We start from the raw sequence: 14,566 nt of genomic DNA on the forward strand, positions 1-14,566 counted from the left end.
TTTTGTTTTAAAAATACTTTAGTTCTCTGTTGCATCATACCTGTAAAGTGGGCCCTTGTGCTTCCCATAACCAAAATCTATTCAAAGTTGTGGGTCAGGTGAACCCCATGATATACTTTGGTGTTCTCTAAACCCTGGTCCATAATATGTAGAGAATATTCTTATTCAAGGAGCATCGAATGTTGTCTGTAACGGTGAATTATTTCTCTCTTAATTTCATTAAAAAATGTTTTCGGTTGGAAGGAAACCAAGCCAAACATGTCAGGAATTAAATTTCTATTATCAATAATGTTCCAATGGAGTATATTCCACCACTGCCTGACTATTTGACTAAAACACTGAATCCTATCTAATGTAAAAAGTGTTCTGATTGTTAAATACCATTTCAATTTACACCATGAGTTGTACAGTTCAGCCCATCATAAATTATTTTTATCGAACAATTTCAATTGGTTAAATAGAGGCAATAACATGATCTCAAGATAGTGCTTTTCATTTACCTATGCTCTGCTAAAATCAATGCTCAATGTTGCCATAGCATCCAAACTGTCATCAAAGAATTGTGGATCTAAATTGTTCAGTTGTTGCTCTACTATGGCAATAATACAGATGTAGATAAGAAGTTATATAGTGGTATGCAATAAGTCACAAAGTACAAAGAACAATACAGCACAGGAACAGGCCTTTCGGCCCTCTAAACCTGCGCCGACCACGTGTCCTATCTAGACCAACCGCCTGTATCCTTCTATACCCCGTCTGTTCATGTGCCTATCCAGATAAGTCTTAAAGGTCGCTAACGTATCTGCCTCAACTACCTCACTTGGCAGTGCATTCCAGGCCACCACCACCGTCTGTGTAAAAAAACTTCCCCCGCACATCTCCACTGAACTTTCTCTCCCCCCCCCCCCCCCCGCCTCACTTGAACTTGTGCCCCCGTGTAATTGTCATTTCCGTCCTGGGAAAAAGCCTCCAACTGTTCGCCCTATCTATACCCCAAATCATTTTATGAACTTCTATCAGGTCACCCCTCAGCCTCCATCTATCTAGGGAGAACAATCCCAGTTTATTCAATCTCTCTTCATGGCTAATGCCCTCCATACCAGGCAACATCCTGGTATACCTTTTCTGTACTCTTTCCAACGCCTCCAGGTCCTTCTGATAGTGCGGTGACCAGCATTGGACACAATATTCCAAATGTGGCCTAACCAACATTCTATATCATTGTAACATAATTTTCAAACTTTTATACTCGATATACCCCGTCCTTTGAAGGCGAGCATGCCATATCCTTTCTTTGCCACCATTTCCACTTGTGCTGCCACTTTTAAGGATCTGTGGACCTTCACCCCCAGATCTCTCTGTGTCTCTATGCTCCATTTATTTTATAGCTCCCATCTGAATTGGATCTACCAAAATGCATCACCTTGCATTTGGCCGGGTTAAATTCCATCTGCCATTTCTCTGCCCAATTTTGCAGCCTATATATACCCTGTTGTATTCTCTTTCAATTTTCATCACTATCTGTAACTCCTGCAATCTTAGTATCATCCACAAACTTGCTCATCAGACCCGCTATGTTTTCTTCCAAGTCATTTGTATATATTACAAAGAGTAGAGGTCCCAGTGCGGATCCCTGCGGAACACCACTAGTTACAGATCTCCATTCGGAAAAACACCCTTCCACTGCTATCCTCTGTCTTCTATAGCTAAGCCAGTTCTGGATCCATGCAGCTAGTTCACCCCTGATCCCATGTGATCTAATCTTTGGCATCAGCCTACCATGAGGGACCTTATCAAATGCTTTACTAAAGTCCATGTAGACAACACCCACAGCCCTTCCCTCGTCAATCATTTTTGTCACCTCCTCAAAGAATTCAATCAACTTAGTGAGACATGATCTCCCTCATACAAAACCATGCGGTCTGTCGCTAATAAGACCATTCACTTCCAAATATGCGTACATCCTATCTCCGAGAATCTTTTCCACCAATTTCACTATCACTGACATCAAGCCTACTGGCCTATAATTACCCGGATTATCCTTGCAACCCTTCTTAAATAACGGTACAACATTGGCTATTCACCAATCCTGTGGGATCTCACCTGAGGACACAGATTTCTGTCAAAAGCCCAGCGATTCCATCTCTTGTCTCCCCCAGTAATCTGGGATAGATGCCACCTGGCCCTGGGGATTTGTCTATTTTAATGCTTTTTAACACACCTAACACTTCCTCCCTCTTAATAACAACCTGTTCTAAAGTGTTTACACATCCCTCTAAGACACCACCAATCAACGTGTCCCTCTCCTTTGTGAATACCGATGCAAAATGCTCATTAAGGACCTCACCTACTTCCTCTGGCTCTACACATAATTTCCCTCCTTTGTCCTTGAGTAGACCAACTCTTTCTCTAGCTACCCACTTGTTCCTAATTTACGTATAAAATGCATTGGGATTCTCCTTAAACCTGTCTGCCAAGGACATTTCATGACCCTTTTTGCCCTCCTAACTCCTTGCTTGAGCTCTTTCTACTTTCCTTGTATTCCTCAAGTGCTTTATCTGGGGCAGCATTCTCCGACCCCGGGCCGGGTCAGAGAATCGGCGGGGGGGGTGGGGGGGGGGGGGGGGGCACGATTCAGGAGGCGCCGCTCCGACACCGGTCCGCCAATTACCTGGTCACCGGAAAATTGGCGGCATTGGCGCTGGCGCGGTCGGTGCGGCGCCGGTTGGGGGCCGCTCTACGCGCCCCCCCCCCCAGCGATTCTTCGCGCGCGTTGGGCCGTGTGGCCGTCGAGATAAGCCGAGTCCCGCCGGTGCCGTTCACACGTGGTGCTACCCGGCAGGACCTCGCCGTTCATCCTGCAGGGGGCGGCCTGGTGGGGGAGAGGGGGGATACGACCGCGGGGAAGGCCTCCACCGTGGTCTGGCCCGCGATCTGTGCCTACCGATCGGCGGGCCGGCTTCTCCTGGTGGGGGGCTATTTTAGTCCGCGCCGGGCTCCTGTAGCTCTCCGCTGTGTTGCGTCGGGGCCGGCACGGAGAAGGCAGCTAGCGCACATGCGCGAGTTTGGGCCGGTCGTAATGCGCATTCGCAAATTCGCGGCAGCCTCAGCGAGCGTGCTCAGACTCACGGTGCCCGTTTGACACCGGTATCGGCAGCTGGAGCTGCGTGAGTCGCTCCAGTGCCATGCTTGTCCTTGTGAGGCGCAGGATCGCTGCTCCTAGAGGCTTGTTGACGCATCGTAAAACGCGACGGCGTATACGGCAGCGTCAACACTTAGCCTCAGGATCAGAGAATCCCAGCCCTGTTTTTAGTTGCCTGTACCTCACGTATGCATCTTTTTTCTTTTTGTCAAGATTCTCAATATCCCTGGTCATCCATGGTTCCCGAATCCTGCCTTTCCTGTCCTTCCTTTTTACGGGCACATGCCTGTCCTGCACTATCAACTGCTCCTTAAAAAACTCCTACATGCCAAATGTGGATTTACCCTCAAACAGCCTCTCCCAAACAGCCTCCAAATCCTGCCTAATCTGGTTGTAGTTAGCCTTCCCCCAGTTTAGCACCTTAACCCGAGGACAACACTCGTCCTTTTCCATGAGTATCCGAAAGCTTACGGAATTGTGGTCACTGTTCTCCCATTGCAACTTTGATGACCTGGCCGGGCTCATTCCCTAGCACTAGGTTCAATATAGGCCCCTCTCTCGTCAGACTATCCACATATTGTTCCAAAAAACCTATTTGGACACACTTAACAAATTCCTCACCATCCAGACCCTTAGCCCTAAGGGATTTCCAGCCAATATGACAAAAATTAAAATCTCCCACTACAACAACCCTATTATTTCTACATCTATCCAGAATCTGCTTACATATCTGTTCTTCAACTTCCCGTGGGCTGTTGGGAGGCCTGTAGTACACCCCCATCATAGTGATTGCCCCCTTCCTGTTTCAGTCATCTTGAAACTTGGTAAGTCTACTTCACTTTTGGTTCTATTTTCTTGAATTGTGTTAAGTTATGAACAAGACTGGTTATGTTTGTTGCTATTCATATTAATGAAAATGTGTCCTTTATTTAGACACTGTGGATACCCAGCGAAGCAAGATTGAGATTGCCTACTTGTGTTATCTGACTGAGCCCCTCTGTTGATTAAATTTATTTCTCGTGTTCCTGTGTTTTTTTTCCTCTATTTTGGTTGGTCTAGTTGATTTGAATGAGTTAACTTTTAGAGAGGAATTCCGTAGAACTGTATGGTAAAGTATAAATGTTCCACCTGTTCTGAGAACTGTGCCTACATTGCCTTGTTCATTTTCCATCTGTTTTAAGAAGAGTTATGGACATTGTCATTTACAGTGTGCGAATGGGCTGCATTACATTAGCTGTGAAGCTTCTTGGTGTCGGTAGGTGCTTCTCTCCATTATGTTTCATTCATGGTGAAAGTGTTTCTCTTGTCATTTTTATAGACATTCCCAAAGCTGCTGTCAGGATCTTGAGCAACATGACATTCCTATTTGTGAGTTTGTCATACACAGCAGAAAGTGCCATCGTCACCGCTTTTATTACCTTCATTCCCAAGTTCATTGAATCTCAGTTTGGCATCCCAGCATCTAATGCAAGCATTTACACTGGTAAGATGTGTACATTAACCTTTTGGGTTGCAAAGTTACTTTTAGAAACAGAAATATGGATTTTGCCAGTTCATGGATCAGGTCAAATTGGCTTAATTATGGACCCATTCTTCACAGATGAACAAATAGTTCAGATTGTCCGGTCCCTATGCATGGTGTATTTGATCAGGTGTGGAGGTTTTTATGTCCATAAGCAAACCTGTCGAGATTCCTATCCATTGACAGAAATAGACAGAAAGTGAGGCCTTGTGGATTCTTGTTCCCCCTGACATACTTTCCTCTACGTGTTGTGTTGAAACAGAAAAAAAAATGAAAATTCACCCGAATATATTGGAAATATTAGAAATGTGATGTCTTTAATATTAGAACATTAGACCAAATATTTAGGGAAAATGCTTAACCTCTAAAGGTGCTCTGATCAGACTTTTCCATAACAACAAATATGACACATCTTCAAACTTATTGAGCTGTTCACATCAAAATGAAAGATTTTCACAGGGAGGTTGACCAAAGGTTGCCCTGGAAGTGATTAGGTATTCCCTGTCTAATTTTTCTTCTATATTGAAGGATTGTAATTCCATGGGAGCTAGCTGAGAACTGAGCCATTGAGGCCAGATACAGTCGAGCCAGATACAATCAGCTCCTGCAGTTTCATACTAAGTGGTGTGTTTACCTCTTGACCCATCAACCAAGCCAGATTATGTCACCCGAAATGTTTATTGATATTGTTATGGGCGAGGCGTTTTCAGAACTCCAAAATGTATCATGGAGTTCAACCAACCTCTCCCTTTAATGGATTTGTTGCTTTTCCCAGCACGCGGCTTTTTCCCTAGGTGTGGGATTACAATTATGGACATGTGGGTTTTTAAACACAAAACACTGTTTATTCTATGAACTCAATTTAACATCTTAAATAAACATTGGATCTCTTAACACCCCTTACTTTAAAGATAACTCAGAAAATATTGCAACAGTAAATAATTCCTTAAAATGTTCCTTCAAACTTCCAAGAGACTTAACACCTTTAAACAAAATCACATTAGGTTAAAGGCTTTACTTTAAATCACCCAAATGATCCAAAGATAGTCTTTCATGGCAGACATCACACAAGCTGTTTTCAAACTGCAAAACCAAAAATGCAAAATGGCTGAACTGAGCTGAGCTCCACCCACTCAATGACATCACTGTTTTCTTAAAGGTACATTGCTTAAACATCATGTCTTAAAGGTACTCTCACATGACACCTCCCCCCAGGAAAAAATAAATAAACCATCAACTTCAAGATGGTTTCATTTTTCACTCTTTGATTTCTCCTCTTGTCTTAACCTGTGACTTTGCGACCTTGTTACTACACAATCTGGAAAAATCCCAGGATATTGGTCCTTCAACACTTCAGTTGACTTATTTTCCAATGGCTTATCAACCACAGTAGGTATCACTCCCACCTGCGATCCAGCTATATCATTACCCAAGATAAACTGTATTCCTGGACAAGATAGTTTATCTATTACTCCTACTACCACTTCACCACTCTTCACTGGACTTTCCAACCTTACCTTATATAATGGAATGCTACTCCTCTCACCCTGAATTCCACATATCACCACCTTGGCAACCTTCTTCCCAAACTACATAATTCCTCATCTCTTACCATTAAAGATTGACTAGCCCCTGTATCTCTTAAAATTGTGACTTCTTTACCTGCTCCTCCAGATACACATGAGTAAACTTTACCCACACAAGTAAATTCTTTAAAGACATCTGGCACCTTCTTAACAATTACTTCTTGAACAGGCTGTACAATCGTTTGTACCTCCTTCGCTTCCCTTGGGCCTTCCTTTACCACTCTAACAAATCCCACTGTCTTATCCTGTTTTACCACATCAGCCTTCCCAGTGCTTTTCTTCAACCACCAACACTGTGACTTTACATGGCCTAGTTTATTACAGTGAAAACATCTGAAACTTTTCATTTCTTTTCCACCCTCCTGGATTTCTTTTTTAATCTGAGGTACACTCTTTATTGTCTCCCATCAGATCACCTTTACCTTTACCACTTGAGTATTTCTCATGTCCCCAGTTTCTATTCCTCACAGGCTGAAACTGATGTCAGAAACCAATCTTTGATTTACGAACTAAATCATAATCATCTGCCATTTCCGCTGCTAATCTCGCAGTTTTAACCCTCTGTTCTTCCACATGAGTTCTCACTACATCAGGAATTGAATTTTTAAACTCCTCCAAAAGTATAATTTCTCTGAGAGCTTAATACGTTTGGTCTATTTTCAAAGCCCGTCTCCACCTATCAAAATTACTCTGAGCCTTTCAAACTCCATGTATGTTTTACCAAATTCCTTATATTTCTAAACCTTTGTCTGTAAGCTTCAGGCACTAGCTCATATGCACTTAAGGTGGATTTCTTCACCTCCTCATACGTTCCAGATACCTCCTCCGGTAGTGATGCAAACACTTCACTAGCTCTACCTACCAGCTTTATTTGAATCAGCAACACCCACATGTCCTGTGGCCATTTCATTTGTTTAGCTACTTTCTCAAATGAAATGAAAAAGGCTTCCACTTCCTTCTCGTCAAACCTTGGCAATGCTTGGACATATTTAAATAGATTCTCACCAAGCCTTCGACTATGACGCTCTTTCTCACTATCCTCATCACTGTCATTCAACTGAACGTTTCCCTTTACGTCTGCCAATTTTACCTGATTGTCATGTTTCATGGCCATTTTCTGAAGTTCAAACTCCCTCTCAGTGTCTTTTTCCCTGATCTGTATCTCCCTTTCTTTTTCTTTTTGTTCTGCTAGGGCTATTCTTTCTTTTTCCTCTCTCTCTCTTCCTCTTTCTTTTTCCTCTCTCTCTCTTTCTCTTTCTTTTTCCTCTCTCTCACTCTCGTATGCAAGCCATTTTAATTCTTTCTCATGTTCCATTTGTTTAATTTGCAACTGAATTTTTGCCATTTCCAATGAGTCAAACTCTATCTCAGGCAACTTTAAATGCTTAACCACCGCCATAATGACCTCATCTTTTCGCATTTTGTCAGGTAATGTTACCTGCAATGTTCTTGCCAAAGCTAACAGTCTGCTTTTCGTTTCTGTCCGTAAAGTACTACGTGTGACATTCTCCACCCCCAAAAACTTCTGAGCCTCTGAAAGAGCCATTGTTCACAACACTCTCCCGACTTAAACTAAAATTCCACACTGGAAAAGCAACAATCCTTCACTGTCTTTAAGTTTACAAAAGCCAATCCAATAGATAGACTTTTATCCCCCTCGAGCCCCCAATTGTTATGGGCGAGGCGTTTTCAGAACCCCAAAATGTACCATGGAGTTCAACCAACCTCCCCCTTTAATGGATTTGTTGCTTTTCCCAGCACGCGGCTTTTCCCCGAGGCGTGGGATTACAATTATGGACACGTGGGTTTTTAAACACAAAACACTGTTTATTCCATGAACTCAACTTAACATCTTAAATGAACATTGGATCTTTTAACACCCCTTACTTCAAAGATAACTCAGGAAATATTGCAACAGTAAATAATTCCTTAAAATGTTCCTTCAAACTTCCAAGAGACTTAACACCTTTAAACAGAATCACATCTGGTTAAAGGCTTTACTTTAAATCATCCAAATGATCCAGAGATAGTCTTTCATGGGAGAGATCCAGAACACTGCAAAACACAGACACACACCCAGCTCTTTTCAAAACTTGCAGCTCTCTGGAAACACACAGACACACACAAACTGCTTTCTAAACTGAAACTAAAAACCTGCAAAATGGCTGAACTGAGCTGAGCTCCACCCACTCTATGACATCACTGTTTTCTTAAAGGTACATTGCTTAAACATCATGTCTTAAAGGTACTCTCACATGACAATATGCCAACAGATGCTAAACGCGGAAACTCAGTGAGGTGATTCCTAAAGACAATGAGGACAATTGTTAATTTTCCCATGATTTTACATTTTTAATATGATCCCATTGATTACCCTTGCCTATTAACTTTACCAAATGTTGTAAGAAGATCGAGAAAGGAATTTACAAGTGAGGCCTTAGCAACTGAAACTTCAGCTCTTGATTTGTTTTCGTAAAAGTTTAAACGGAAATATTGTGACAATATTTTTATGAAGAGTCTGAGTTCTGCTGAATACGTACAGCTCAAATTAATTTTAGTTCAAGTTTGCATGGATGAAATCATTATATATGACTACATGAACCATATCCATCATTCACTATTTGATATAACCAGTGTATTAGTACACTGGCGTACTATGTCTTTCCATATATTAATCGGTGTATAACAATGTACATAGTCCCAATATGATTTGCTCATCATCTTTCTGAAGGTTTAAAAAGAGGTTTATGTATTCTGTAGACTGTCATTAATGGCTGACGTGTGAAGATATCTCTGGTTTGGTAAAGAATAACAATCTCTGATCTGTTTTTTTTAAGGAACTTTTCTAGTTTAATATAAACATGTGTCTCGATTTACGCTTCCTGGGATCACTGACTCAGATTGGACAGGGGGTTTGCAACCCTACCATCCTATCTGTCATTGAGCTGAACTTCTAATCCTTTACGCCATTACTAAGACCACTCATTTTCATCTCCATAATATTGTCCATCTCCACCCATACCTCAGCCCATCTTCCCCTGAAACCGCCATCCACACTTTTGTTACTTCCAACAATCCCAGTGTTCTCCTGGCTCCCAGCTCGCATCCTCCATAAATTTCAGCTCATCTTAACTCTGCTGCTAGTTACATATCCCGCACGTAGTCGCACTCACTCTGTGCTCCCTGGTAAACATTGACTGTCGGTCCACCAGGGCCTTAATTATCTCTGTGTTCACACCCTTCTGTGACTTTGTTTTTTTCCCATCTCTGTAGCCCCTTCCAGCCCTACAATCTTCCATGAACTCTCCATGTTCCTTCGACTGTGATCTTTTGTGTCTCCCTCATTCTATTTGCCCCACTTTTGGCAGCCTTCAGCTTTTGTTGTCAGAAGCTCTGGTATTCTTCCCTAAACTTCCCTGTGTTTCCATTTCCACCTCATTAAAACATACCTCTTTGACCAAGCTTTTAGGCACCCGTCTTGGGTCTTTGGACCCTTTGGCCCTGTGCCTACTTTTGTCTGATTTTGTTCTGGTGAAGTGGATTGAGATGAAAAAAATGCAAGTTATTGTTATTGTTGATGCCAGAGTGAAAGTGGACCCATAGCACAAAACAGAGTTGTTTCCCATCTTAATATGCAAGAGAAAATAGTTATTTTTAAATCTGTACCGAGCACTGAGACCATTTTAGACATTTGATCCAGCACAAATGTTTAATAAGAATAATAATTTTGTTGGACATGGGCATCATGTATTTTCATATGGAATATATTTGACAGGTGCACTATCAAACTTTCAGTTCATGCCACTGCACCATTCTTAGCTGCATATCATGAATCAGGGCAAATAGAATGAATTCCATTTTGTTGTCACCCATATGATATTACACAGCAAAGCTCAGCAGTCATAACAGTTGTTGGAGGTTATTGCCAAGGGTAGCAGGAGAAATAAACGGGGAGAGGAAAACTCAATTGGGAAAATTCACCAGCAGAAAAATAAATGGGAAAGCAGTTTTATCCATGACTGAAAAAAGCTGTAACTCTCCCTCTCATACGGATGTAAATTTTTTGGGATAAAAATTAGGGACTAAACCTTGTCTCGCTATATTTTTGGCTGAAGGTGTCAGGATTCAGGCTCTATCCACACAGGTTTTGATGTTGCCTCATTTCCCTGACCATACTCTTGGTTTGAGCAGGGCCCATGCTGCAGATTTGGAGCAGTTCGGAGGTGGCCAAGCAGCATTCATTGAGCATATCATACAGCCTGTTCCCCTTAAAGACAAATGCTCCTCTTAAAGGAGACCTGCACTAAATTGAAAGGAGCTGCTGCTAGCTGCACAGATGATGCTCTAGGAAAGAGAGAGGGGGTCCAATGGTGATGGATGCAGTGATGGAGACTTGGTAGTGGCGTTGGGAAGGAGACAGCCTTATTTCTGCATGAGGCCAGGATTCCCTGAAGGATCATCTTCAGAAGTGATAGGGAGTGGATGGTCAGGGAGGTCAGTTCACGGTGTTTGGAGCTGAGGACCTGGGAGCAGTGTCACAAGAAATCTAATTGCCTCTTATGGGTAGTTAAGTGCAGTGAATGTATCTTCATCTGACACACCACACCACCAACTTCTCACACTGCTCAGTGCACCACAACCCCATCACTGCTGCATCAGCAGTCACTGACACTCAAGATTCACTCCTAACATCCAGATACTCCACTTCATTCTCACGCCCAGATCCCACTGCTTCCACATGCCTCCAGCTATTCAGCTGTGACTTTGATGCCATTCAAACACAGTGCAATACACTCGCTGACATTCTGCCTACTCTGTTGCTGATCAAGATCATCTGCAACTGTTAGGAGCAGAGCAGAGCCTGTGGGGGACAAAGAAGCCTGTGTCTCCTGAGGTCTATGGAGGAGATAGTTCTTTATACCATGGGGCCAGTTGCAATAAAGCTGGTGATAGCTGCTAGGAGCATTGAGAATGAGAACATGTTCCTGTCTTATGCCCCTTTCAACTCCCAGCTCCCATGGACCTCTTAGTTTCCACATCAGCCAGCAACCCCCCACCACCCTCCCAGAGCCCCTCGCCCCACAGCATGCTGTGCACCCCAGCCTGCTCTCCCTCCCAGCACACTCTTCCCCCCCCAGCACGCTTTCCACACCCCAGCCCGCTCTCCACCACTCAGCTCACTCTCCCCCCATAGTGAGCATCCCCACCCACCCCCAGCAGCCTGCTCTGCCCCCATAGCGAGCTCCTCCCCAGCCCACTCTCCACCCTCTAGCCTGCTCTCTCCCCACAACGGGCAGCTCCCCTTGCTAATTCCCCCTCTACAGCCCACGTTCCTCCTTCAGCCTGCTATCCCCCTACAGCCCGCCATCCCCCTGCAGTGCGCTGCCCCTCTCCAGCCCGCTCCCCTCCCCCAGCCTGCTCTCCCCCAAAAACAAACTCCCCCCAGCCTGCTCTCCCCCCTGCAGCTCACTCTCGCATCCCCCCAACACATTCTCCAACCCCCAGCCCGCTCTCCCCCCACAACGAGCTCCCTTCTGCAGCAAGCTCTCCCCTCTGCAGCATGCTCTCCCCCAGAGCACACTCTCCATTCCCCAGCCGGCTCTCCCCTCTGCAGCATGCTCTCCCCCAGAGCACACTCTCCATTCCCCAGCCTGCTCTCCCCCCTGCAGCTCACTCTCGCATCCCCCCAACACATTCTCCAACCCCCAGCCCGCTCTCCCCCCACAACGAGCTCCCTTCTGCAGCAAGCTCTCCCCTCTGCAGCATGCTCTCCCCCAGAGCACACTCTCCATTCCCCAGCCGGCTCTCCCCTCTGCAGCATGCTCTCCCCCAGAGCACACTCTCCATTCCCCAGCCGGCTCTCCCCTCTGCAGCATGCTCTCCCCCAGAGCACACTCTCCATTCCCCAGCCGGCTCTCCCCTCTGCAGCATGCTCTCCCCCAGAGCACACTCTCCATTCCCCAGCCGGCTCTCCCCTCTGCAGCATGCTCTCCCCCAGAGCACACTCTCCATTCCCCAGCCGGCTCTCCCCTCTGCAGCATGCTCTCCCCCAGAGCACACTCTCCATTCCCCAGCCGGCTCTCCCCTCTGCAGCATGCTCTCCCCCAGAGCACACTCTCCATTCCCCAGCCGGCTCTCCCCTCTGCAGCATGCTCTCCCCCAGAGCACACTCTCCATTCCCCAGCCGGCTCTCCCCTCTGCAGCATGCTCTCCCCCAGAGCACGCTCTCCATTCCCCAGCCGGCTCCCCCCCCCCACACACACACATGGCGAGCTCCTGCAGGAGAATGGACATGTGGTCACTGAGTGGGAAAGATCATTATGTCTGGCGTGAACAACTCGTGTGTGAAAAGTCAGCTGGGTGGGGGGCCGGTGGATTCTCACATCTGCGACGCAGGCCAATCTCAACGGCGGTGACCACTCTGTCTTTGGTCACCCCCACGATCTCCAAGCCCATTCCTTGTAGGGGGTGAAGACTCTGATGTCCAACACCCCACCGCCCGCCTGGGCCCTTTCCCGTTGATTGTGTGCCATCTGGGAGGGTGGGGGAGGTCCAGGCACATCAGCTGGCGGGACAGCCATTTCTGCTGTGAAGCCCGTGGGGCGTTATTGATCTTAGATACCGGTTGCGGACTCGCCGAGTCGGCTGTCAGGAAGCATCCGGCAATTCCCGCTCGTGACCACACTTAGTGCTTCTCCCGTTAGATCGCAAGGGTAATAATGAACGTTCTCTTGTTTCACATACTCCAGTTTGCTGAAGTAACTGAAAAGGTGGCAATTGTGAATTGGATAATGTGTTGGTCAGATAGGCTTAAAACCGAGGGCAGTAATTGAGTAACGGTAACCAGCACAACACCTTCATATTTGTTCTGGGACCCTTGCTAGACCAATTTCTGTTTACACCTAGTATCCTGTGGTCAGCTCCTTAGTATTATTCTGTTGCAGATTAATGAAGATATACCATATTAGGGTTAATAACGAGCCAAATTTAGTTAACAGTCTAGAGGCGCATGGACATTTCTCCAATCGTGATCATAGTATTATCTACAGTGAATAAAATTAGTTGTCTCATCTGCAGGTGATACAAAATTGTTTCAGAAGGTTGTCAGGGAATGCATAATTAAAGAGATGTTCAGTTTTAATTTGGGAATGGTAGCAAGAAGAGGCATGATTAAAGTGAGGAAGTAATTAAGAATGAAGAAACTATTAATACAATATTGAATAATTTCATCCACCCTCAGACCTTTATGTACATATATTTAGGCCATCTGGGATGAAATGCAGTGAACCATTGTGCTAGCATGCACAAATCACTGATGAGTTGAGTTTTAAAGTTGCTCATTGGAGTGTGGTCTTGGGCTTAATAAATCACTTGTATGTTAATACTCTGATTTAATTCCAGGTGTGATCATTGTTCCCAGTGCTGGCGTTGGCATTATCCTAGGGGGCTACATTATCAAAAAACTCAAGCTTGGTGCACGAGAATCGGCTAAGCTTGCTATGATCTGCAGTGGGGTTTCTTTATTGTGCTTCTCTACACTCTTCATTGTTGGCTGTGAGACCATTAACCTTGGGGGCATCAATATACCATATACCACAGGGTAAGAATGGTCTTTCTTAATCATAGAATCATAGAATTTCTGGCCTTCTGTTCTGTGATTGTAATGTGTTGCCTGTGAGGGTGGAATTGGTCTTCAGTGGTAGTACAAAATCAGCGATAACAAATTGACAGCTAGTTTCACACTGCAGCCAATTTTCTTCTCCGTTGACTTCAAACAAGAAGAAAATTGGCTGTGGTGTAAAATGAGCTGCTGATCCATTATCAGAAAAGACCAGTTTCATCCTCTTGTGTGACAAAACAGGGTACATAGCATGAAATATGTAAAGTGTTTTCATATCTATAATAATCATTTCAATTAAACTACAGATTTTGGACTACTTTTGTCAAAGTCCTATGGTGTATCGTTGAGAGATTTGGCAGGACTGTATTCCATGGACCAGGCAATTTAATTCCATGGTTGTTCTGCATTTGTTGTCGTAAGGAGTAAACTTGATCATCACAGACTATTCTGCAAAGTGGTATCAGCTGATGATAGTCTTCAAATTCTGGCAAATATTGAGTCTTTATTACAACAATAAGGCCTTGTGTTCTGAATGACATTCTTCTCAGAGCTTAAGAATAGAAGGAGGAGGAGCAGGAGCTGGCACTTCAGCCTCTCAAGCCTTCTCCACTATTCAGTAAGATCATGGCTGATCTTCTGCCTTAACTCTACATTCCTTTGCTTTATTCCTATTAAAGAAAAATATCTGAGTTCAT

General features: G+C 44.6%; 1 protein-coding gene across 1 annotated transcript in view; it reads left to right on the forward strand.

The window, feature by feature from the left end:
• The window catches only part of slco5a1 (solute carrier organic anion transporter family member 5A1), a 300,251-nt gene that overhangs the window by 224,886 nt on the left and 60,799 nt on the right, over positions 1-14,566 (forward strand). Inside the window, exons 4-5 of the mRNA XM_072467599.1 lie at positions 4,461-4,625; positions 13,652-13,850. Of these exons, the coding sequence (XP_072323700.1) occupies positions 4,461-4,625; positions 13,652-13,850 (364 nt within the window). The remainder of the gene's footprint in view (positions 1-4,460; positions 4,626-13,651; positions 13,851-14,566) is intronic.

This window comes from Scyliorhinus torazame, chromosome 11 (genome assembly GCF_047496885.1).
Source record: "Scyliorhinus torazame isolate Kashiwa2021f chromosome 11, sScyTor2.1, whole genome shotgun sequence".
Lineage (NCBI taxonomy): Eukaryota > Metazoa > Chordata > Chondrichthyes > Carcharhiniformes > Scyliorhinidae > Scyliorhinus > Scyliorhinus torazame.